Below are 27,367 nucleotides of genomic sequence, written 5' to 3' on the forward strand. Positions count from 1 at the left end.
AAGTAGGTATAAGAAAATATTTTCAATCTTGAATGACTGATGAATTTTTTCCTTCGTCTTCGCCTGCTATAGGTGGCTTATAATTATTTTAATTGTTACATAATTTGTCTATTAGGTTTGTCTATATTCAGAATTTGTCAAGAAGTGTTACGGTAATAAAAAAAAAAAACAACTGAAAATTCGTAAAAAGCATTGGCAAAATTTAAAATTATGGGCTTATGATAAACACCTTCGATTTGTATAAGTACATTTGATAAAGACATACTAGAGAAATAAAAAAATATCTATCATCTCATATGTTATATCCTTTTTACATTTTAAAAATTGTAGCGTTCAAATGACGCCATTCAAATAAAAACTCCAATAAAGCTCACCGTACGTGCCGTAATGAACAATACGTGTTGTGATATCAACACTCGCCACTCCATAGGTAGATACACCAAAATGAAACTAGGCGTAAACGAATTAATTTCGCCTATCAAATATTAACATCAACATATAATCCAAAGTAAACGCTGTACAGATTCAGCGATGAATTATAGATGAGCGACAAACTACCCCCGGTATTTATGGAGCGGGTAGGTATCATTACTAGCCTCTTGTGCGTAATTAATCGCGAGGGCTGTCCGACGAGCTCGGCTTTATTAAATTTTAGCGCTTTCCAACCCCCTCCCCCACTCTGCCTCCCCTCCCTGGTGAATAGAGCTGATGAATAGAATCACTTTTACTATTCACAGGCTTTGGATTAGCGAGATGAATTTCCTGATCCTCGCGGGGTTCAAATTGTGCGTGGATTTATCGGGATCTTGCCGACTTATTGTCTGATACTACTCGCTATTGTAATTAATTTTTTAGATATTATGGCTTTTTGGAATTGTACTTTTATGATTGCGCTGAATATTGATATTTTGTGAATTCGTTTATATTTTGAGAAATATATTTACTTACCTTACCTACTTGTTTTCTTTATGTGCGTCGATTTTCCATGGATAGGTACTACGACACAAACGTCACTGTGGCTCCGCTCGCAGTATCTGTACTTTAATTCGCTTATATACAGAATTTAATTTTTATCATTCACTCTTTACCTTATGCAATTTAACACAAATTTTGGATAAAAGAGACACAACCCCACCAATAAAATCTTTATAATTTACCTGTCGGATATTAATAGACCATTTGACCATGAGTAAACATAAAATTATGTTTAATTCTAGCTAAATTCTTCCGTGTTATGAATATTCATTGAGGAATACTATATGATAATATTGTTTCATATATAGTATTCCTCATAATACGAAACATTTGAGGAGATGAGGAGTGACTAGTGCTACTAACCACACTTGACTTGTGAAGATCAAGCAATTTCCTGAGCATAAAGCCTTCGTATTATGTATATCCATATACCTTCCTGGCACTTAAGGATAACATGAACATATTATGTATATGCAAATTATTCGTACTAACATATTTGAAATTATATGTAATTGTTTTTTTAACTAACTAGGTCCTAGACTGTTAATATGTTTCCCGGTGGATGTGGCACAAGCATAGTTTCAAGGTTTCTTAATAGAATGGCTATAAATAACTGTAAAAGAGGACGCTTCCAAGAGTTTTTTTCTTTTGAAAAGTAAAAAAAATGTATTAGAATAAAAAGTAAAGTATTTAGAAATAATAGAAGGTATAGGTACAAATTAAGGTATTTGCATTACTAGTGGCCTTTGTGCCGCACGTTCCAGAAGTTACAAACTAAGATAAGAAAATAGGAAAATAGTTTATCCGTGACTATGGCAACTCAGACTTAATCTATTTAAACATTTTAACAACGTATAGGTTTACATTGTACTTATCACATAACACTGTACATAACAATTTAAACACGGTGCGCTAAACAAATAAGCAATTCAAATCACAATAGGCTTAACGATATCGTACTCGCACATGCGATTTATCCGAACATTCTCACATAATCGCCCGGGGGTGTAATATTTTTCACCCCAGCCTCGCGCTATGAAAACATGACAAGCAAAGCTCTCCCTCGTCCAAATACACAATACGTAGGTTATTTTTTGTGAAACCGGCTCCGCAATCGATGGCCGCCGGCGTCGGCTGCTGAATCACACGGTTAATTATTGACACATCCGTTTTTTATTCGCTGCAAGCACCGCCATTGTGGTCGTCTAATATTATTCTCTTTGTAAACCCTGAAACTGGCTGTTTCCTTACCTTTGTGAGGGTTCGTTTTGTTGGAGCTGCTGCGCGCCCTGTGGATTGTTTCAAAATTATTGGTTATCAATTTCCTTTACAAATTGCCTGCTATTCAATGAGGTTTATAATGCCGTTGCTCTATTGAACGCTAGCTTATAATTAATATCAGTATAATGCATAAATTTACAAAAACTTTTGTAAGGATGGCTTAAAAACTACATTTCTATGATTTATTAAGTCCTTCGCATCCTGAAATTGCTTACCACTTGAACATTATCTATAGAGATCCAAATTTCTAATGATAGATAGATAATATTCTTAATTAAAACCGAACGCTCATGTTGTAAATACATAATACTGTTCAAAGCTTGTTGGAAGTATAATTTACTATTTATGAGATATTCTTGCCTTTCTTTGTAACAGGTCATGTTTACTGTTTTATTTATTACTTACCTTTTTAATGCAATTATAAACTTGTATTTTATTTCAAACGAATATAATAAACAGGATGTACGATCTATGTCCACTTTTCTAAGTTGAAATTTTATTTTATTATTGGTTTTAATGCGTTAAGATCATCAATAGGCCTCCACAGAGCGAGCAGCCTCACGAAGCATTTGCCGCGTGAAGCAGCTCGGTCAGTGTGAACGTGAACGGACTAAGGAAAACGCATATGCTGTCATTTTCTAGTCGTAGTCTTTAACAGGTTAGAATGTGAGTACCTAAGACAAACGGCACGAACGGTCTATTCGCTTAATTTTGATAGGTCATCCGACCATCCATCAGCCAATAAAAGCTTTCAATTGGTCAATTTTAAGCAAACGATTGTTCGTGCCAATTAACTTAAGTGGCATTCTAAAGCCACTGCTTCGCGAGGCTGCTTGCTCTGTGGGGACCTGTATAATTATAATCGCAATGAAATGATTGACAAGGAGCAACGATTGTAACGCATAGATACAAAGATACATATTCACTCAGCTTTCCTATATGATTCCGAAACATAACGTAACCTATGAAATATTTATAGGAAAGATAAACTTGTTTGCACAAACGTGCCGACATGAGTTTGATGCGACTGAATATCGTGTTTAAGTGGCTCTTTATGTAGAATAATATTTTATTGAAGTCTTTTACAGATTTCATTACATGAACCTTTTATGTACAAAAACTGACGTTGTGTTTGAACGTAGGTAAATGTATTTTTCTGCAGAATCTCAAAACTCTTCTTAGAGCGTCGGTTATCATATTTTGTAATGTGACTTTATTTTATTTGATTTTGTGAATTTCTTCTTTTAAACGTTTTGTTGGATTTTTTCAAAATATTTTGTTTTTCATATAATATTTGACTAGACTTGATATATATTATGGCAAATACTCAAACTCAAACGAGATATTTTTAAAGCACTTTTACCACTTACCCGGTGTTAGCAGTTTCTACAGAGAGGTGTCGAAGAGAACGCTAAAGTTATCATATCTAGCAATATAAAAATAATTTGGAAAATCCAAAAGTGCACGCCTCATAATTTTTTTTTAATAAATATTTATTAATTATTATTTTTGTTTATTTAATAACAATTAAACCACATCGAATCAGACCCTGAAAAATGAAAGGGTTCTATTCCTGAGCATACTCAAGCGTAAGAGAAAAAAAAAGACTCGATTAGTAAAGTATTTCGGTCGCTATCGTGTTAACAAGAAAAAGGATCCGCACATACAGACACACGGACGTCCAAGACAGAACTTTTTTAAACTGTTTTTTAACTAGTTTAAATAACAAAAATGACATCAAAAATATCATGAACGTTAAAAATAGTGTTTTTTCTTAATATGTGTGTGTATGTATTATCTTACAAGTGCAATGTATGATACATAAAGACATTTTAAGTTTGAAAAATCAGATGTTTTGCGCGAAGTGACAGTAGTACCCACCTCAACGCTTCGCTTATGAGGCGTGCAATACTGACCTTACATACTATAATCTACGTACAACACAACAATTTGAAATCATTCAAGTTGTATGGTATGGTGCATTTTGTAGATAGATGCTCTTTGTAAGTAAAAATCATTCATAGCCCTGAGTTATTATTAACGAATTCTAGACAAGCATTACAGACAACCCGTTGCATGTCCACAACGCTTTATGGCCGCGTGACAGCGCTGTTACCGTAATATTTGTAAATCTTATTGAAACATCGTCACGTGCAGCGTGCACTCTGATAATTTGGTAGCATAATGAAATGCGGCGATACGCCCGCGATGTCACCCGGTACCCCCATCAGATAAAGGGTTGCTATCGCCCGACAAAATGCTGAACCGATCGGTTTCCGATAACGTGTATTAAGCACGGAAATTAGGAATTATGTTTAAAAAACGGTTCGCGTGCTGGAGATACGGTTTAATGCGGTCGTAAATCGTTTTTTGTGTCCTGCTATGAATAAATGGGAATGCGTAATTCGATTTGGCTGGTGAGAGGTTTTGCGCAACTTCTACTATCCTGTTCATTATTTAAGCAATGTATGATGTAAAAAGGCATTAAACAATCTTGGTGATGCAACTAAAATGCTTTCATTAAAAAAAGTTACGTCTTTCATCTCCAGAATTACAATACAATAGTGGGGTTTTCAAGCGTAGAGTGAACAGGTACCTTCTAGGGAAGCGCGTACCATCTTAGACCACATCGCAGCTTAACATTAGGCGAGATTGTGGTAAAGCGCTTCCCTATCGACAATAATAAAAAATCCGGTTTTGGGAATGGAAATTATGACAGAAAGCTTCACTGGCTTGGCACCTATATTCCTAGCATGTCTTGAAACCAAAAATAAAATCTTGAGTCTGAAGTTATCTTAAGCTTCTTATCTAAAAAATCTTATAATCGCCTTTAAATCTAATTTGAGAAATGAATTCAGTTGTGGAACATGCAAAGTCACCTGCTTTTTGCCCAAATCACATGGGACAAGGATAAAAATTAGCCTATGTTCTAATCCAGACCTAGATCTATGTGTATACCAATTACCAAATCTGTGTAAAAAATAACAAGCCACCACAACATGTATTCTTATAATATTAAGTAGGAATTAATACGATTAAAAACTTAGTACATACCATATAAGTAATATTGTAATGAATGGACAATAATCTAAACTCTGAACGAATTGAAACAAGAAACCTCTAGAAGCATTCGTTCACTGAGCGTCCTCACTAAAACCTGATCGAGCTACCTACCATCCTTTATGACACCTACAGCTTTGTCCTGTCAGAACTGATATGATTGGTAGCGAAGCGCGGTCCGGGCAAAGCTTTGACTCCGCCGATTTGTAAGAGCATCGCGTTACATCGCTCTGAATGAACGTCTGCTGGCCTTTGAGGTTAACCGCTCGTGTTCCTTAATCAATTTCTTTGGAAATGCTTTGGATTGTTAGGAAATTGTAGATTTGAGGAAATCATCACATTTTAGGCTATATCACATGGGAACACGATAATAGAATGTGGCTTCCCATTTATGGATAAAAAATACGGATTATCGAATCAAGAAAACTAAAACACAATTTCATTTGTCCATGACCTTTACAAACTGTTCATAATACAGAATTTTACGGTGAACAATTGTTTAATTTTCAAATAATGATATTTGTTCCGAAATATAGTGTTCAAAAACCAATATAGTACAACGAGAATAAATTTAATAAAGATGTATAAGTATTTTAATAAAAAGCTAGGTTGTTTATTAGCAAAGCACTTTCCCTAATTGAAACGTAAATAAAGCTGTAGGCTCATTCGGTAACTTGTTATGCCCGGGCCGGCCTCTAATGGAAATGACAAGTCTAATGTAACAACTGAAAAACATCCCGTTGGATTTAACAAAGCATTCATTTTCTGATGGCGGTAATCTCGCCCAAGGGCGGCATTGTTCCTGATTTTCTACGCTTTTTTTTTTCACATTTTCTTCTCGAAAAGAATAAAAATACTGAACAGTATTGTGACGCCGACGCTCGCGCCGTGATCGCGCAAAAAGGAGGACCTGGATGACAACGAAATGACGAGAGCGTCCGCGGGTGGCCTCCCTCCTCCCCCTTGTAAAAATGTCGCCTGGGGAGGGGCGGTGTGCCTACAAGACGGCATTTTTACACACAGCCACCGATCCGAAAAATCTTATAGAGTGATTTCCATTTAGCGCATTTTGAACCCTGGCGCACAAGATACAAGACCCACATCGCCGTTCGCCCAGTCTACTTGACTTTTTAAAACACGAACTCGTGTTTGCAATAAATCGATAAATATATACGTACAAACTGAGAGCCGAAAGTAAAAATTGCTCGGATTTTACAGTTCTTTGTGTAGGAGAGGTGGGGTTAGCGGTGATCGTTGGCTGTTTTAGAGTATTAAATTTTTGGTTTCAATACATTTTGAACTGAAAACGGCTTCAAAGCATTTAAATAAATAAATGCCAGAATTGTTTATGAAAACTGTCTTCAAATTAAATTGTTTTTCGTAATAATTTTTAAGATGAACATGAAATATAAATGCAAATGAAATACAAACGTACATTTATCTTTTACTTTTTGTACACCGATTTAGATGCGAACATGGTAACTTCCACATTTATCATAACATGTTGGTTTGTCTTTCCAGGAATAGAAGGATAAACTTATACTACTTACTTGATAGATTAAGTAGATACATATTAACGTACATTTTGAAGATAAAACTTATGTAATAATTATTCTACATTCCTACTTTACTTTAATATAGTCATGTCTTTTTAATCGGGCGTTTTATTATGTATTTTTTTTTACTTTTAACTATCTATACAGGGTGTCCCGCTTTCGGTATACTAAGCGCGAAGGGACTTGTAGTTTTGCATACACTGATCACATAAAAAATACTTAAATAACAAAATTACGCGAAAATTTTTTTGCTAAATTTTTCCTTAAAATCCATGTATTCGTCTCTAGCTTCGCGCAGCCGGCATATACCTACCGCTTCGCTAATGTGAGTATTTTGTCTATGAAAACATAATCTTAAACGATAGCTCACATGCGGGTGGCAAAGTTGGGCGGTTTGCTTGTTGGGGGTGTACACATGGAATTTTAAGAATTCCTCTATTTTAAAAAAAAATGCGTCTGGAATTTTATAATTATTTTTTACGTACTCAGCGTATGCAAAACTACAAATCCCTTTGCGCTTAGTATACCGAAAGTGGGACACCCTGTATAACTGACTATAATCATCTGATATAGATAAGAACCATCCGAAGTTACATGAAAAAACTACTTAGTAATTACGAACAAATATGCTCTTATTCCGTAGCTAATTTTTGTTTAAAACCTGTTGAAGGGTATAAAATATCGTTGTAGAGTTTCTGCTAAACAGAGTTATTTCTATAGCAACAGCAATATTTTATCCAAATTTGTTATTTTCGTTCGTATTCGCTATTTTCATGGGAAGCAAATGAAAACATTATATAATTAAGAACATTTAGTGTTAAATGAAATATTCTTAGCGTGACTGTATTTTTTTTTTTATAATCATCTGTGTGTATCGTGTATTTTTTGTTAATTAATTACGTCTAACAAAATCGCGGCAACTTTTAATTAATAATAGAAATTGACCAAATTCTGTATTTGTATCCTTCTTGTACAATCTTATATATAAAAATGAATCGCAAAATGTGTTGGTAAGCGCATAACTCGAGAACAGCTGAACCGATTTCGATAATTCTTTTTTTATTATATTCCTTGAAGTACGAGGATGGTTCTTACGTAGAGAAAACGTAAACATGTACCACGGGCGAAGCCGGGGCGGACCGCTAGTTAAAAATATTAATAATCTCTACGTATATAGAAACCGTCTGTTGAAATTAATTTTTATCGTTTGTTTATTTGCAGCATTATTTTTAATAATATGGCGTCACGTCCGTTTTTTTACTTCTGTTGTATAGACTATTCACTTTTACCTGATGGTATCATCTACATTAGGGCTCATTTTTCAATCCTTTCCATTTCCAAAATATGTAAATTGGCCAGGCAAGAAACACATAGTTTTACAGGATACATTTTTATATTCTTCTTTAATAAATTAGGTAATCATTTATTGGACGGATAAGAAGATAAGACATCCAAGGATCGAAATATCGGCCTTAATTCTTCTGTTTTACGTAGACTAGTTTACAAATCTACAATCGAAGAGATAAACAATCAGCATTCAATAAAAGTTTTTCTTTACAGATCAAGTACAGGCGAAACTCGCGCAAGATTACTTTCAAGATCACCCTGAATTAAGCACATTGCAAGGCAATTCGGACCTATCGAAATGCAACAGCCCTGGTGAGGACATCTTCTCTAAGGTTAATAGTAAGTATTTTTTCTTCTACTTTTCTATTTTCACTACTAGCTCATCTTGATCACGACTCAATTTTCTATTGTAAAAATCGTTACTCAGTATAAAATTATTATATTTCTACCTATTCGAGAAAATTTACGGCGATATTGATTTTTAATGCAGAGATTTGAAAATTGCATATCTTTAAGAACAAAAGCTGTGCGAACGCGCACAATAACGAATATAATATTAAAAATTCCAAATTCGATACCGTCACCTAAAAAAAAAGCGAACAAAACCGAAAATCTTTCCGTAAAATTAAACACCATACGTAACATAAGTACCCGAATCCAGTTTGCCGTTTGCGCGGATCTGCGCCGGCGCAGACGCATCACGGCTCGATGCCTCTCCATATTCAAATTATCGGATCTGTCGATCAGGGCGCGAACAAGCGAGCATCGGCCTTTATGCAACGGCTCTAGCGTCAAATTAGTTGTATTACGAATGCTCGTACAAATGCTGCCTATTGTTGGTTACGTACGCGCATCTGCTCGCTCGATTGTATGAATCGGAATTAGATTTCAAGTGCAGATATAGGTACGTTTGGTAGCGTTCGTGATACGTGGTTGAGGCGTTGATTCATGTGCGTTATCGTGATATGTTTTTGTATATTCGATGTAGGATATAAAAATCTTTAAGTATATTTGTTTATCCACAACTATGAATAAATATTAATATGTACTTTATTTATTCACGGGCTAAAATACAAATACCAGAAGAATTTTTATTTAATTATAACAAGAGCTTCAATGTGCCATATTATTTACTCTTACTTTACTAAAATGTTGTATCTATATCTATTATCTAGGTACTTATATCATGGTATGATTATAGTTCTATTTTGTTGTTGTAAGACTAAAATTTTCTGTATTTTGTTCTATACGAAATACCTACAAGATTTCCACGATTGAAAATATTAACAAAAAACAATTTGAAGTATTTTTCGTGACTGTAGTAACCTTTATAATTTCTATCAAGGAAGAAAATTTATTAAAACTGGAATCATGCTATGACACAATTTCCATTGGATGACATAAAGGTTTTACACATTTCACTTTTAAAATAATTGAAGTAACGACCAATTTTAAAATAACGGTATCGTTATTGCTTTAAGCAATTGAGCCTTTCATTCATAACATATATCCTGTATGTTATAAAGCATTTCATCGAGAGAAATGTTAAAGAGATTGCCTCAGTGGAATGATAAAGGCAGACTAAAAATATAAAAAAATAAAAATAATTAGCAGCACAGTTATAATTGAGCCCACCACGAGCTGACGTCATCTACAATTTAATAAACCTCTACATACAGCTAGCTGAGCACAATCATCAGAAAAGACGACATGAAATGGCAGTCTTGCTCCATTTTTGCTGTGTGCGTATCATCGGTGGACCAATCAACACCTCTCGCGTGAAATGTAGGCGGGACCTCTCGCCGTGACAAACGATCGATGCGTGGAGACGACGGGAAAAAACGTTTGCCAGAACGGACCTCGTATTGACATGTTAATAAATGTAGATGTGAAAACTGTATAGGTTAGGAAGAGTTTCAGAAGCTCGAGTAGTAAGGATATAAATCACATAGTGGTATTTAAGGAATGTTTTCACTTTTCAGTGGAAGATCGAAAATACGTTTTATGGATTTCTAATGTCAAGTGTACAGGTCATGTTTAAGTTATGGTATAGGTATCTAATGAATATTTTGTCGGAGTAAATCTTTTGAGGGCATTGCAATTGGTACCAATAAAACAAACCATAATAATGGAGTGATCTACATCTATCCAAGATAATCCTCGCAAAATACATCATAAAAGTCTTCTTATCCAGTTACTTTAACAGCATTACAACCTAAACAGTTAAGAATTAAATATTATGATTGATATCAAAAAATAACAATGCAAAACTCTCAGAGGCATTGCATCATAATTGCCTCAAACATTTCGCAAGCCGAAAGTTTTAACTTTCAGACCTTGTCTTTGCATAACTTCGCGACTTGGCGATAAAACACGAAAAAACTTATTAAAATATAAATCACTAAGTTTTTTTAATATTTTATGTTATTCTTATTAATATGTAACCCATTTTTATATAGCTTTCGCTTTGCCTCAAATGCACAGTTTCAAAATCCATATGATACCTATATTTTAACTTCCTTCGTTTTATTTAAAAAAAAGGAAGGTAGGCTACGTTCTAAGAAGGTTCTGAAAACCTTAATCAAATTAATCCATAGCATAAAAATAGACTCATGCGTTTTTACTTTTTATTATAAAACTGATTTTTTTCATTAGGAACATACCTACCTATACCTAGTTAGAAAGTACGGGACTATTGGGTACTATAAAATTAACTCTATCATTCATCTTATGCATTTTTGTAAGATCCTTCTGATTTGTATTACATAAGCGTGCAGTTAAGTGCACAATAAAAAGTGAAATTGCATTCTTGCAACAAAATATGCCGTTTGGGATGGTCAAGTATTTCATATTGTTTATTTATTCATGACTTTATGGATGAAGTCGACTCTTATAATAAAGGTCTGTGACCGAAAATATTCTTTAATAGCACGTTTGTTAGGTACTCGATAAAGCAAAAAGTGCTGCAGAACTTTGAATGAAATCGAGCATAGACCATATGAACTTGTCATCGTTACCAAAGTGGGACGGATGGAAAGACAACAGTCTAGTTTTTGATAAAATTATTATTTATTCAAAATTTTCAATAAATAATTCCATCATCAATCCTGACTGACTGTCATGTTGTACATTTGTATTTTTACAATAGGTAGATCTAGTGTAATTCTGAGACAATCATAATAAAAGTAAATAAAATAACGTACCTACAACGGCTTAAAGAAAATTCTACAGCGATATTCAAAGAAACTGTTACTTTCAGCACAAAGTATTGAACGCAACAAACGAAAATAGTGGAAATAAGTTTCGTAGACGGCACAAGTTCCACAGAAGCCGGCTTTAATAACGTAAATAAATATTTATTTACTACTCGCTCTAGTTTAACTTACGTACTTACGGGTTCATAGATTTATGTACTTTTGCAAACAAACTTTTTATATTCCGTATCTAGTGGGTTTCATCTGGTAGGTTTCGGAGACAAACGCAAGATGATGTAATAAAAAATGATTTAAAAAGCTTATAGGTTAACGGTAAAATAAAAATCGATATGAGAGAAATAATTTAATAAATACATTACATATTTACAAAGGAAATACATGAAACAATTACATTCAAAAATAATGGCATTATTCACGTTAAAAATTATTTTAAATAAGTCAAGATATTTTACCAAACATGTACATTGTACCTATTATTATCCCGCTTATGGTATTGCAAAAAATGTAGCTTGATTTCATTATTAACAATAATTTATACATAATACAATATGTTATTATTTGTTATTACGAGAAGATAAATTGATTGTAATTATAACATCAACGTGATAAATATGGAAAGCTCGATTTTTGATAAATTATACGACTTTAAACTGCTCTACATGTATGAATAACATTGATTAAAAATCACATTCCCAAAAGCAGTATTAGAACAATAGCGTCTATAATCCGTGATTGAACGAGAAATATCTCTTCCGTACATAAGACGGGTATTTGCAATATTTTTATGCGACTCTACACAGCTCTACATGTCCAAATAACATCAACTACATGACATTCCCAAAAGCAGTATTAGAACAATAGCGTCTATAATCCGTCATTATTGCATGCCGATTGAACAAGAATCTCTTCCATACATAAGACGGGGTGTATTTGCAATATTTTCCAACAAAGGGCGCTTAAAAAGTGAAAACGTGACATTTCCCTTCACATTTAGGCACCTAAACCTTTTGCAAACAACATTGAGAGTTCTGCGAGTAAATGAAGGGAGGGGTCCTAAACAAAAGGTGCTAGCCCACCCTCCAGGCCTTGTCGACCTTACTTAGGGTGGGTGGCTATTGTGACCATAGGCGTGGTGAAAGTGGGACATTTTTTTTTGAGTAATATCTTGTAATTGTTAATCTATGTCACGGAATATAAGTGACTAATACAAATACGTAATAAATGTTAGATTATACGTAACTTTAAAACATTTTGAATGAATATTGTTTTCATTTTTTAAATGGGCTCAATATTGGTTAGAAATAGAAACATACGAGTTCAATAGTTTGTTCTACATTTTATTATAACATTTCAGATAATATGTTCAGTAAATTTTGTAGTCTTACGGGATTAGGAAAACAGATTAGTTTAACACAGTAAGTAATAGTACAAGAAATTATATTTAAAAAAAAATTGGTTGTCTGTAAAGTCGGTTTACTGACGATAGTTGAACGTGACAACGTCCGATTGTGCTTCTTTGTCGCTTGTTCCGCGCTCTCGCTTGCACTTCAAGCCTTACATGGAACGCCTCAGAGCGAGGTAACGCCGCATGAGTCATGTTTTTTCGTGCGTGCAGCCGGCTCTATCGAATTATAAGACTTTGTCACGTCAAAAATCATAATATAATATTTTTTATAGTCTGTTTACAACTTATTACATATCTTTCGGTTATAATTCTGTTGGAAATTTTGTATCATAATTCTTTCGTCATTCTTAACACAATAAATAAATAAATGATCTTATGTAGGTAGGTACTACAATTATTTTTGTAATCAACTACCTATTTTACATTTTGTAATCTCACATTGCTCTGCGTGTTTCTTGCAGTAAAGTAATAAGTATACTTATTAGTTTAGTATTCGAAATTTTAATTAACAACGTACAATACGATATTAAAAGAAAAAGAATTCCAATTGGAAACTTATAGTACCATTAAGAGACAAAACGGCAGTATCTTAGCAATATTTAAAATTTAAATATTCCTCAAACATCAGAAACGATAGCCCACGTATAGGTAGGGCGGTTGTGCTTTTTCGCAGCGCGTGTCACTTGACAGCGGGGCGCGGGCGCGGCGGCCGACACTGCGGGCGTCGCGATCCGGCGTCCGGGCGCCGTTGCCCCGGCAACGACACCGCGACACCACCCCGCCTCCGCGGCCCCGCACGACAAAACCACCCTTATCGACTACGACACACGGCCCACGGTTGCTCACTTATGTACCCACCGCCACCCCACACATAAGGGTCCGCACCCCACTACATAAGACGGTACGGTCAGGCGATGTAAATAACGCGAGATAACTTCGAGAGGGTCTAATGGAATAGGGAATCGTGTTTTGGAAAGTGGCCCGGAGAGAATGTTCTGGGTTGTTAGCTATTTTGAGTGAAAGTCGATATGGGGATTACGCTGGGAATTTGATTATTCTAACGTTCACTTGATAGCGGTTAATAGTCTTCTATATTTGACTCGTAATTAAATTTCGACACGGCTTTGATGTCATCTGGCGATGAATATTAATAGATTTGCTATCTTTATTTGCGAATTGCTTTGACAAAGGTTATCATTCGTATATTCGTTGTATACCTACTTAGGTATACGTCTAGGGGCAATTTTAGCATTATACCTACTATTGGGATCTTTACAATAGGTATTTCAATAAATATGTCGTAGAGATATTGCTCTGAATAAAATATAATAAATGCATTAATCCTACAAACAATCGCTATTGTTACATACATATTTATTAACTATCAGTTGCGTATTTTTCTGAATACATACATGTTAATTGTTAATTGTTATCTCTATAAGATTTAATTAATCTAGTCATTTTTCTACATATCTTCAATTAATACTTAAAAGCGACTTTGGTATGATGAATTTGTCTTTTAAAGACGGACTATTTTATCTTATAACTTACATAATACAATTTACAATAATTACATCTTCACTATGAAATAAATAAATATAACTCCTTAATATGTCCTACTTAATTACCTAATAGTTAATTATAGGGGGTGTTTTAATTTCTATCAGATCTTACTAATTCAAAAAACCGCACTGCCGTTTTCTTAAACCCTTCAGCTGTTGTTGTCTGTAAGAAAATAAAAAGATGAATTCAACAAACACAAAAAATTGCACCTATAACATCAGAAACGATAGAACGCGACTATATGATAACAATTTGTTAGCACCTACCATGACTATAGTTTTATTTCTTACTAGCGGTCCGCCCCGGCTTCGCCCGTGGTACATGTTTACGTTTTCTCTACATAAGAACCATCCTCGTACTTCAAGGAATATAATAAAAAAAGAATTATCGAAATCGGTTCAGCCGTTCTCGAGTTATGCGCTTACCAACACATTTTGCGATTCATTTTTATATATAAGATAAGCCTTATTATTGTACTTTACTTTTTACAATTTAGTAGAAGTACTAAAATAATCATCATTAGAGTATGCGAAACTCACGATTTTTTACTTTGCTTTATCATTCATTAATTTTATTATTACTTTTGAAATATAAATTGTTATCTGCTCTACTTTGTTCTCATACAAGTCTTTGATATAGAAATAAAATGATTGGTATAATTGTATTTTCTTGTGTTCGATTTTTCGCGAGTTTACACTTTAGACATTTAGAAATGGTTGTGTAAATTTAAAGTGCGATAAAATTAGTGATGACAGATACTTTTAATAAAAATCAAAGAGACTCTTCATAATTCAGTTAATTATTAACATCACAAATAACTTACAGTTATCATTTTATTTGGGAAGTACTCCCGGATGTGTTTAGAAGTTCTACCATTCGCTTCCCTTTGTATGTGTATGAGTTTGTTCCCTTCCAACGTTATTATGGCACGCACCTGTAAATGAATTCAAAATAATTATATTTTCAAATTATATGCTTTGGTGTTAAACATATTTCTTCAGATTTTGAATTATTAGTTGATAGATTAGAGATGTAGTTTAAAAAGCAACGTAACTAGGAGAAACATACAATATGCAAATACTTATCGACAAGATTGTGGAACCTGCACAGTAAAATGGAGACACAAATTATTTCCTATTATTTAACCAAAATTATACCAATATTCTTAGTTTTAGAAAATACTAGCAAACTCGGCGAACTCCGTTTCGCTACCAGAGACACCTTTTCTTTGCTATAAACCTCATAACAACAACATCATAACAACAATGCAAAACCGTGGAAATCGGTTCGTGCGTTCTGGAGTTATAGCGTCAGGAAGGAAAACCGGACTTATTTTTAACCGACTTCAAAAAAAAACGAGGAGGTTATCATTATATAGTAGAATAAGAAAAACGATAACCGATGGATTTCCTTAAACCCAGAAATATATCTTAAACTCTTATCTAATATCTTACGTTTGACATTACTTAGAATAAAGATGATTCTCATTAACATTATCAATCGTTCTGATAAATGATAACATACTTATACACATATAGACTTTTAGGTATTGTTCTATCCAGGCAAGCAACAATTATTTTGGCACAAGAATCTATGAAAATAGTAATGATTACTTAAATTATTTTGCGAGGCGTGAAAAACATACTTTTTGCAATTAATAATAGTTAGGTACTATACTTGAATAATAAGCTAACATACCAGATGCAGAAGAAGACTGCTAACTTTGGGAATTTATAATACATAATTCTTAAAGTTTAACAGAATAGACAGAAATAATAATAAAGTATGTTTTCCCGTAGGCAATTATGGCAAGCCACCCGATTTTCTAAAACTTAATATAATAAGACGTAAAGTAGGCATAAAATCGTTTATAATTATAACTACATGTTACAAACCTTAACACCATCCGGTTTCACTTCATCAAATTCTTCGCCAGGCACGAATGTTGTGGTCGTATTTACTAGTAGTGAGTTAAAATATAATTTGTAGTTACCATCACTGTCTTTTGACAACACTTGAGATGGTTTGAGGCCCAGCGCAGCCTTTCTGGCTAGGTAACCAATACCTGGAATTTTTGTTAATCATTATTCATTAGCTCTAATTATGTGTAAATGTACATGTAAAATCACTTAAAAGTCACTATAGAGTTTCTTGCCGGCAGTTCTCTGTAGAAATTGCTTTCCGAACCAGTGGTACATGGTAAAACCTTAGGTTGGGTAAAACTATGTTATTACGTTAATACGAAAGTGTTTTGAAAAGAAGTCGAATTGAATAAATACCTAATTTTTCTTTTGAATCAATTGTGACAAATGATTATTGCTTGATCCGATTCAGGATACCTACATTACGTACCTATATAAAACATACTTATTTTTAGATGATGCTAATTGTGATTTGAATACCTACTCTAAAAATTATGTAAGGTATTATATAGTTCACTAAAAACTGTAACCGCTCTCGTAAATAAATATATCTAGACACACAAAAGATAAAATCATCTTAATTCATTAAAATGTTACATGCATTTATATATTTAGCTTTGTATTGTGTAAATAATAACTGAGACCCGATTATTATCATAACAATAAATTTGTTTACATTGTTACAATGATCCACTTTAATATCCCTATTTAAATAAAAAATCATTTTATACAAGTAAATATTTAATTTTCAATTACCTATATGCAGAAATAACTCTTAAAATAATATTCATTTCATCCCAACGCAACAGCACCTCTTTTCATTCATATTCATATATTGTTGAATTGTTAAAATTTGTAAATGCTCCAATTTCCAAACTTATTTAAAGTATAAACATTGCAAAATAAACAAATATTTAAACGAAACTCACCTAAAAATATGAGATAATCCTCAAAATTTTCCGTAGACACTAGCACATATTCTTTGTCTAAAAATTGGTCCATTATCCTGCCGACAGCGTTCCGTTTCTTTTTACAGAAATTTATTAAATTAAAATACATTGAACGCGTCACATGTGCACGATATTTCGATAATGTTTCTTATCTATGTATAGCGCGGTATCGCGGCTATCAATTTACGACAAATAATCTTGTCAGTGGCGGCGCTAGACCACACTTGGACGTCGGCGACGTTAGGTACGCGAGGCCTTTTTTATTTCACAGTCAAAAAGAAAACGTTAGATTACATGAATAGACCAGTGCCGATAATTTTTGAAACAAAAAAAATCACAGTAGGATGAAACCCATTAGAAAAGGAGGGGAATGTGAAAAAAATTAAAGGAAAAATAAATTACAGACAATCCGAGTTCGGGAAGTGGGAGGGGGGGAGCTTCTAAGGCTAAAAAATAGTTTCTCTTGATTTCCGACAAAACTACAAGTCCTATGGAAAAAAGTTCAATGGCAAAGTTGTAGGTAATAAAAAGTTCTACAACTTTTGTATTTGCAATTTTTTTCACATACCAATCTCAATTAGATTGATATCAATCTCAATTAAGGTGAAAAATTCAAAAAACCAAGTTTTTGATTTTTTATTTATATCTTTTTCAAAATTTTTTTTTCTACGAAATTTGGTGAAAACTTACCTTATTATGTCCCAAATACACTGTAATTTATTTGATTGAAAATATTTATTTTTTCGCCTTATTTCAACTTAATACCAAAAAAACAACCTAATTTTTAATGGAAAATTCTGACGTGGGGTGATGATAATGACTTTACAACACAATAAAAAGAAACTTCTATAGTTCTATTCACAGAAGGAATGTACGTATACGTATAGTACTTTTAATCCTGGAAGGAATGATTGTTTAATGTTTACGTTACGCTCACAGAAAAATGAAATACAAATATACGACACGGGGATTCCCCGTCCCGAGACTCGCGCGCGAAATTGTTTAACTTTCATAGTGTTGCCAGATGACTCTGGATAATAATACCCCTAAAGTACTACTCACACACTTCACTCACGCAAGTGTATAAAAATAAATAAGAAAAAATAAATATATGCAAAAAATTTGGTTGTTTTTTTTGGTATTAAGTTGAAATAAGGCGAAAAAATAAATATTTTCAATCAAATAAATTACAGTGTATTTGGGACATAATAAGGTAAGTTTTCACCAAATTTCGTAGAAAAAATAAATTTTAAATAATTTGTAAAACTTTTGCGAGGCCCCCTCAGGTGCGAGGCCCGCGTCGGCGGTCGCCGACATCGCCGACGCCTAGCGCCGCCACTGAATCTTGTAGTATCTATATTGATAACAAATTAAGCTTTCCCTAAATAAATAGCGCCACGCGCTCTAGTGGCGTGTGATGGCATACACAATATATTCTTATCTTAATTGGATGTATAGCATAGATCGGTCGAAAAAGTAGGAATATTAATTATAATCGTAATATCTATCAATCATCATCATCTAACAATCTAGCTGCACAACAAACGCAAAACACTTTCAAGTTCTAAAATAATGAAATTAATGCCATTGCTCATCCATCCTAGTACCTTCTTTCTTTCCTCGTAAATCATTTCTGTAAAAAATTTATTAATTGCAGAGTCCGAATCCTATTTCTCACACTTCCCAGGCCTTTCTTTCTTTCCAGTCATCAATCCTTTCTGCGTCCCTTTCATTATAAAAAGCCGGTAACGCATTTAAAGAGGTCTTACGTCTGCAAATGTTGATGGGCAGTGGTGGTTGCTTACCAATACCATCAAGCGACCCGATATGCTCGGATACCAACTCTTATCTTAAAAATATTAGATCAACATTTAATTAATTTCGTAGATGTTATCTAGCTTCTGTATACATACTGTGTAAATATGTATATCTAACTAGAGATAATGTCATTCATTAAAAAATCTAGTCAAATTTTATAAATTGCCTATCTTATCGATATATGCACATATTTACTTACGAGATACATTGTAAACAATAGCATTATGAAATAGTACTGATAATATCTTTGCAGTCTTCTAGGAATCTTGTTAGATTTGTACTTTAACTTATCCAGTAGGTTTCGTATTAGAACTAATATGAAATTATATCCTCTCTTTCATTTATCAGAAACATGGTTTTAATGGTTGTTTGAAAATAATCACAATTGCCTATAAATTTAGTTAAGTCATATATTTTCATTCTAATACAATATCTACAAATTAGGTAGCAGATACGACGATAATATTCCACTGCTACTAAAAAGTATATACCTAGTAATAGGTACTATTTGATTACATAATATACAATATATTTGTGACACTAATTCATAATATTTTATTTCTCAGATGATCTCAGCATTTATAGCAAACAGTCTACAAGTGAAGAAAAGCTTTCTACCTTCAAACGACTGGAACCTTGCAACAGTCCTCCAGGTACAATTTAATTACACATAGAAAAGAAACACATTCCTATTCGATATAGGTATTATCTTCTAAAACATATAAAAATATGATAATAATTGTATCAGTAGCAGCACTGTCAGATGACCGAATAATTAAAGAATTAAAAATTCTTTAATTAATTAAACCCAAAATAGACACGAAAAAAAACAAATAAGTGCACTGATTCAAAATGGCGTCGCGCAATGACAATGACGCCATTACGGGGATTGCGTCGTCGCAGGCGTTCGCTACCCCTAATGAAAGTATTGAGCCACCCGCCCTAGCCCCATTCAAGTGCAGCCACCGTGACATTTCGAAATACACTTTTTTTTTCAAGTATTTATTTTTTCTTCATCCTCGTATCTAGGCCTAACGTAATCTAAGCTAAGTGCACTCGCTGTGACTTAAACATTGACATGTCGTTTTGTTATATGTAGGTACGTGCAGTTGTATGGCTTTAATGCGTGTGCTCGTTAAAGTACTGCTTTGTGATCAACTTTACCGCGTAATTTTTCAACGTGTATGGATTGTTGGGTATAATTTTAATGTTTGTGCTCGTAAATTATTTTTGTCATTCGCTTTTTTGTTAAAGTATATTTTGATTCATATTAAGTTTGTTTGTGCAGTGCGTTTTTGCAAAAAAGTTATTTATACCATCAAAAGTAAATTTAAACGTAGAATCATTTCAATATAATATACTTAGTTACCTCTACATATTGCACTGTTGAAAATTTCTTGATTTTTATTTTTTTTCACATGTTTCAGTAGGGCAAGCTTATATCTACAAGTCCTATGAATCAAAATGTTACATCAATTTTTGATTAGGTATTCCATATCACACTTAGTGCAACTTAATATATGTTAAAAGTTATGTAACATCCAAAATCATACCTACCTAATGCTTAATAGATACCTACAGCGTCTTTACAGTCAAAACTTTGTTAAAAGTCTGTATTTAAAAATAATTGAAATGAAACTTCTTTAGGCGCTCTCAACGCGTAAAATTTCAAGCCGCATAGCATTACCGTCCGATCCGATTTTGGTATCTTTGAATCTTGCCAAAGAAGTTTCACTTCTGACACGTGTGCTCAGCACACACGCTCTTTTTTTAGATTTGCTGAATGGGTATTCAGCAAATCTATATAACTTTATCTATCTATAGATACCTCGCTAGACTCGCCAGAACTAGTCAGTATACATAAGAAGCAGCGGCTCAGTAGTCCCGGGAGTAATAAACAGATTCCCGGGACTCCGGTCACTCCGGAGAAGAAATTACCGCCCTCCGAACCTACCACACCTCAGGATGTACGGTAAATAATTAATTATGTTATAAATAAATACGTACAGGTTTTTTAAAATAATGTTAATGGTATAAAATGGTAGAACAAGATAAATAATAGACAAAGTACCTGACAAAGAAAAGCTTGTATCAAGTGTTCGTTGATAAATGACCAAATAACATAACAATAATAACATCGTGCTATGATTTAAATGTAGATTAGTTAGCATTATACGTATAGTTATTAGATAGCATTATACTTTTTCTTTTCTTACTCAAAGAAAAGAAAAAGTATAATGAGTATGTAGCCAATTCGATTTAAAATTTTAAAATTGTCAGCTCTCAATATCTTAATACCTAAGCTTAATATTCTTTGGTAACAATTCACTACTTAGCATAATTAAAATGTGAGCAATTTTAAACACACAAACAAATTTTTAACCTCATCAAAGTTCCTTAAAAGGCAGAGTTGTTTCATTACCTTATATTATGTTTCAAATGTGACACAATAAGTAATTGCATGTTCTCTATTTTAACGAAAGAAATCTTTTGTAAAATTTAATACTTCCACAGCTACCTACTTGAAATATGTAAATGATATTATTGTAAGCATGTGTTATGTTCACTGTAACAGTCCCCAGGCTGTGATTTACATATTGTATAAAATGTAGAGGGTAGTTTTATGTTTTGATACTGAACTTTTGTTTGCATGAAGAACGTGTTAAACTTGTAATTTATGAGATGCCTTGTGTTGTTTGCATGCTTGTTTGTTTGTAGAGTTGTTTGTGTAGTGTCGTATCGTAATTGTACTAAATTAAGTATTGTTTTTTTAATTGCATGTTGTAATTTATTTTCACATTGTATATTTATTTAAAACATTGCATGATTAACAAGCATTCCATTCTACCTTCTAATAGACCTTTGGTTTACTATGGTATAATTTATAATAATTTACTTGACCATTTAGCTTCTTCTGGTGTAAATCATCATGCTCAAAAAGAATCACATTTAAATATATCTTATTGGAAATTCTAATCATCATCTCCTGTGTAGGTATATTTATAAAATTCTTATTAGTTTTATATCCTTTGTTTATATCCAGATGAATTTTTAGACTTTCTATCTGACTTGATTATTGTCAATATAACTAAGCTTTTTCCCCCAACTCGCGTGCACTCTACAGATTCACAATATAGGTGTTTCCCTCATCAACTATTATTACCTAATTCACTCCCTTATATATATATATATGTCCCGACCGCGACGTACAGATGTCTTTTCTACAAAGTCTATATCAAAATTCATTTCATTTAAATTCATTTTTATGTACTTATACCTTTATTTTTTCCATATTTGTAGTGCATATAGCTGTGCTTACTCTTTTTCTATCCATCATTGCTAATTTCGTCTTTCTTATTTTCAATCTAAAGACACAAACACATTGTAGTATGTACGAGTTATTGTGGTAGTTAGTAGAATCGGTGACGTGCATGGGGGTTGGTTGCAGAAAACTGTACTCGCTAGTCGACAACCTGCGTGTAAGGACATCCATGATCGTTGATTGCAGCACACCAACTATATACTACGGGGCGCGGACGCACAAGCAAATACAGCAAGTGGTGAAGGAGTTCAGTCGAACTGTGTACTGGAAGCATGCGACCATGAGCGTGCTGTCCAGTAGAGAGTATAGCTGTATACGCGAGTTCGATAGGAAACAGTGGGCGAGCAAGAATGACATGTGCAGGGGGTGTGTTAAGGTGCGTATTTAGTGTATATAATATTACAGTTAAGGTCTGCGCAAACGGGTCAAAGACCACAGCCACTGGTGGCCAGCGACAGCCACTTAACACAAACTTTTTTATGTTTTTTTATAGACACATCGCACAAGTGTGGTGATGGCCACTTGCTCAAGACTTTCACATGGCGGGTTATAAAATGTCGTAGTCTTCGAATACAAGTGGCTTGGTTCTGACACTGTTCAAAAGATCAAAATAAGATACTATGAAGCATGCATACTAATCTTTCATGTTGTGCTTTCCACAAACCTAAATTATGAAAATTTAACTCCTCAAATTATCTAAGTTTCAGTCTCATTGTAAAACTAGTTTAAATTTCCAGACCTACGAAGGCGTTCGTCCAGGCTCAAGCAACTGCCAGTACTACGACAATAGAAAAGCGCTAAACCACAAGACATTAGCCCCAGTGTTTGACTTGGAAGATATAGTAATGGCGGGAGAGCAGTTAAAAGCTTGTCCGTATTACGCAGCGAGAGAATTGGCGAATGCAGCCAATATTGTCTTCTGTCCTTATAATTATTTAATTGAACCTAGTATTAGGGAAAGTGTGAGTATCTGGAGATCTTAAAATATGATACCATTAATTATATTATATGCTTTTACCCTCCTTCAAAAGAATTATGTTTTCTTGTGATTATGATTGTGTGTGTTGGTGAGAGAGAAGCCTTCTTCTAAGGAAAAAATAATAATTGTAACGTCGTTAAAACGTTAAATTTAACGAAATTTATGTTTTTAAGATTACGAACGTCGCAATTTTTAACCACTGAAATGAAAAAAAAAATCATTGAATTCCTTCGAAAAAAAATATTTTCAGATGCAAATAAACGTGACGGACAATATAATAATAATCGACGAAGCGCACAACATTGAAGACGTGTGTCGGGACGCGGCTACGTTCACTGTGAAACGGGCACAGATTGGGGCTGCTATTTTGGTAATTTATGATTAAAATCTATATGAATGTGATAGTTAGAATTTTACTATTAAAATCCTAAGAATATCACTATTGAAACGTAAATCGATATCAATTTAAAAATGTATAATAACATTTACAACTTGATTCATAATGTTTGAAAATATCCTATGATTATTCCTCCTGTACAATGTATTGCCAAAAGAGACAAGACAGTGTTGAAGTAAATATCCTTGAAAATATATTATAATAATTATGTAATAGAAATCAATTTTTTATTATTTGTTCATAATATGTATGATTATTCTAGGAGCTGCAAAAGATGGCAGAATACAAGTATCAAGACTCAATGGGCTCCATCGAGTATTTGGCGAAGATTCTCTCAAATTGGGATCAGTGGTAAGTGTTTTAGTATTCTCTATATACATATTTTTACTCTTTAATCTCAACGCTTTTTAATTAGAGTTATCGACATACCAGTTTACTTTCCAACAATGGCTGTACAAGTGTATTAAATTAATTTTGTAAGTACAGTTAATTATAAATGATATGATAGTTAGTTAGATGGATGGATGAATGTTTGTAGTCTTTTATGCAAATGCTCTTGAACCGATTACAATGAAATTTGGTATGTAGATAGCTAAAGACCAAGAATAAGAACTAGGTTACTTTTATACCGGAAATACTACAGGAACGGGAACTATGCGGGTTTTTCTTTAAAAACGTGGACGAAGCCGTGGGCAGAAATCTAGTCTTATATATTTTGCAGGTTCGTGAATCAAACGCCCTTACTCAATAAACAGCCAGAGTTCGGCAACGAAGTTATACATGTGTGGGCGGTTGATAACTTTATGGCGACCTTGAATAACCATAATATTGGCATGAAGCAGTATGGCGGTTTGTAGATTTGTTTGGTTTTGCTAGAACTTTCTAGAACGTGTAATGGAATAGTATATTATAGTATTTAAAGAATGAGTACCTACACCTTTGAAACTTTCTGCTAATAGGTAACTAAGACTAGATAGTATTAAAAAATTAAGTTGTACAAATACATACTTTAATTATAATTGAAAGGATGAAACAAACAAATCTTTTCTCTATAAAATGTTATTAATGTAAAAATAATTTGGTTGTTTGATATCCAATGTCGGCATATTTAGTTACTAACATAATTTAGCAATAGTTTCCTAAGTTCTTAGTTACTCTACATTGATCCCTTACAACTGATTAAGAAAAGCATGCAATAAATATATGATAGTGAATATAACTTTATTTATTATATTATTATTGCTAATGTTCCAGAATTTCAGTTGCACGCAGAAATGTTCGTCCGCAAGCTTCGCGAAGACCCGCGCGCCATGTTAGGTGCCACTCAAGCTACAGGCATTCTTATTGAAACCATCGCCACTTTTTTGGGTAAATACAGAAGAATTGGGTTAAATGCATCCGTGTTATTTATATATCTCTCTGGTTAAAATGGCAAATATGTTATGTATTTTCGTAATTTGTGCATCGTTAACGTCGCGACATGTTTTGCAATGATCGATTCCCTCTACAAATAAGACGAATATAAATCTGCTCATTAGAAGAGCGGGAAAATTAAGTGCCACAAAAGCATGTAGTCTATTCTAGATTCACCTTTTTAAATTCACTTAAAAATTAAAAATCGTAAAGAGCGAATCTAACACCACTAGCATTGATAATTAATCTTTTTCTCTTTGTATTATAGGTTATCTATTCCGCGATATGGGCAAATTTGCGGATGACTTTGTTCCGGCGCTCGTGCGGTCCACCGCGGACGAGGGCTCAAATGTCTCTTGGAGAAGTTCGCAACAAAATCAGGTATATGTCTTATATTTTATTGCTTTATAAATCGATTTTTGTTAACTTTTTAATTTTTTTTAGTTATTAGTATATATATATACGTTTTTTGGGATTTATTTTTCTCTTCTTAAAGTTAATCGATGCATGTCGTTTCACGTCGTCAAAAGTAATAGAGGTAAAGAAAATATTTTTGCTATATTTTAAGATACAATATTGAATTGATGCCCAAAAAAATATTTTTCCAATTAAATCCACATTCAAACTAGCACAGAAAGCAACAAAATTCCCCGGCATCGATCTTCCTTTTTTTTTCCTTAATTCCAATATTGCTAACATTTCCAGACCGCAGACGACGATCTAATCCTCCGTCTAATATGCATGAACCCGGCGGTAGTATTCGCGGTTAAATCCACATTCAAACAAGCACAGAAAGCAACAAAATTATCCGGCAATTGATCTTCCCTTTTTCTTCCTTAATTCCAATAGTGCTAACATTTCCAGACCGCAGACGACGATCTAGTCCTCCGTCTAATATGCATGAACCCGGCGGTAGTGTTCGCGGCACTAAAGCCGGCGAAGTGTATAATATTGGCGTCGGGCACACTCACACCGCTCGTGAGCCTGCACTCCGAGCTGGGGGCGGAGTTCCCGCTGCAAGTGAGCCCCAGCCACGTGATACCGAGGGAACGGGTGAGTGGAATATATAAATATAAATATTTCAGGCATTGAGATATACATACGGAGACGACACCACCTACATCACTTATGTTCCGCTCAACATACGCCATATGGCGTAACTGCACGCTCATTTTTTATTTGTTTTAAAGTGAAACGCATCAAATATGCCTTCGTGTGTGTTATAAAGTACAAAGGAATAACTTTCATTTAAGTTTTTAAAAATTATTATCTAGTTAGGTACTTACCAAAACTAGATAATAATTTTTAAAACTTAGAGCAAAAAAATGGCGCACAGATTTTGTTCGTGATGTCTGATGTCTCCTCCATACCTATATTACTACATATTATCTCAATGATTCAGGTCATTTTTCAAAGACAGCTCGATCTGATCTACTATGCTTTCGCTTGTGGTATGGTACTTTTTCCCACTACTAGAAGTATGGCAAATAGAATAACGGTTACATTTTATTTTGATAAATGATATTTACTTTCCAAAATTTCAATTGCAATACTGGAACAAAACGTATGGCAAAAAAAAATTGCTGATATTCGGCGGTATAGCGACCATTTGGAACAGTCCGAAAACTAGGGCATGATGATTTTCGGAAACGTAGAATTTTTATTTTCTGCACTATCTCCCGGCCCGGTCCCGGTATCGGTATATTATAAGAATACTAACTTACCGCCCGCGGCTTCGCCCGCTTTGTCTAAAGCCTAATAAATTATATACTAAAACCTTCCTCCTGAATCACTCTATCTATTTAAAAAAAACCGCATCAAAATCCGTTGCGTAGTTTTAAACATTTAAGCATACAAAGGGACAGAGAAAGCGACTTTGTTTTATACTATGTAGTGATAAAGGTAGACTTAGAGCGCTCCGCGAGCGGAACGGCTTTTCCGCTCGCGAAAAATATATCATGCTATTTTACTTTGAGGTCTAATCGTGTGTGCGTTAGTGTATCATTTTTAAGGGTAAATTTTCTGTTGGTAACCTATCTACTCATAATATCTTTGCTTTTATGAACTATTAGTGAGACTTGCAGATTATCAAATTATTATTTTTTTCACATCTGATTTTGACGTGACAACGTCTTATAACTCGATAGCGCCGGCTGCACGCACG

The 27,367-nt window shown here is 33.8% G+C and overlaps 2 protein-coding genes and 1 long non-coding RNA gene across 3 annotated transcripts in view; 2 read left to right on the forward strand and 1 right to left on the reverse strand.

The window, feature by feature from the left end:
* The window catches only part of LOC149899010 (uncharacterized), a 156,612-nt gene that overhangs the window by 29,594 nt on the left and 99,651 nt on the right, over positions 1-27,367 (forward strand). The window lies entirely within an intron of this gene.
* The window catches only part of LOC149899011 (Fanconi anemia group J protein homolog), a 52,924-nt gene that overhangs the window by 21,433 nt on the left and 4,124 nt on the right, over positions 1-27,367 (forward strand). Inside the window, exons 3-13 of the mRNA XM_090114100.1 lie at positions 8,433-8,558; positions 19,659-19,745; positions 20,917-21,064; positions 22,541-22,790; positions 23,152-23,376; positions 23,644-23,763; positions 24,053-24,141; positions 24,512-24,639; positions 25,045-25,158; positions 25,472-25,584; positions 26,068-26,256. Of these exons, the coding sequence (XP_089970226.1) occupies positions 8,433-8,558; positions 19,659-19,745; positions 20,917-21,064; positions 22,541-22,790; positions 23,152-23,376; positions 23,644-23,763; positions 24,053-24,141; positions 24,512-24,639; positions 25,045-25,158; positions 25,472-25,584; positions 26,068-26,256 (1,589 nt within the window). The remainder of the gene's footprint in view (positions 1-8,432; positions 8,559-19,658; positions 19,746-20,916; positions 21,065-22,540; positions 22,791-23,151; positions 23,377-23,643; positions 23,764-24,052; positions 24,142-24,511; positions 24,640-25,044; positions 25,159-25,471; positions 25,585-26,067; positions 26,257-27,367) is intronic.
* Positions 14,476-17,404, reverse strand: LOC149899013 (fatty acid-binding protein, heart-like). The gene is made up of 4 exons (XM_090114099.1): positions 17,254-17,404; positions 16,298-16,467; positions 15,226-15,336; positions 14,476-14,564 (listed from the first exon to the last, which is right to left on the reverse strand). Exons 1-4 carry the CDS (start codon positions 17,381-17,383, stop codon positions 14,493-14,495), a joined length of 483 nt encoding a protein of 160 aa, XP_089970225.1. The 5' UTR covers positions 17,384-17,404; the 3' UTR covers positions 14,476-14,492.

Source organism: Colias eurytheme, chromosome 21 (assembly GCF_061535395.1).
Source record: "Colias eurytheme isolate Ceu_HAF_F1 chromosome 21, ilColEury1 Martin Lab GWU primary, whole genome shotgun sequence".
In the NCBI taxonomy this organism is placed as follows: Eukaryota; Metazoa; Arthropoda; class Insecta; order Lepidoptera; family Pieridae; genus Colias; species Colias eurytheme.

Excerpts from the sequence above, each read along its gene's own strand:
- LOC149899013 (XM_090114099.1), bottom strand. The coding sequence starts at position 17,383 with ATGTATTTTAATTTAATAAATTTCTGTAAAAAGAAACGGAACGCTGTC. Across the intron at positions 16,468-17,253 it reads GGATTATCTCATATTTTTAG|GTATTGGTTACCTAGCCAGA; the intron begins GTGAGTTTCGTT and ends CAAAAATTCCAG. Across the intron at positions 15,337-16,297 it reads TGAAACCGGATGGTGTTAAG|GTGCGTGCCATAATAACGTT; the intron begins GTTTGTAACATG and ends ATTCATTTACAG.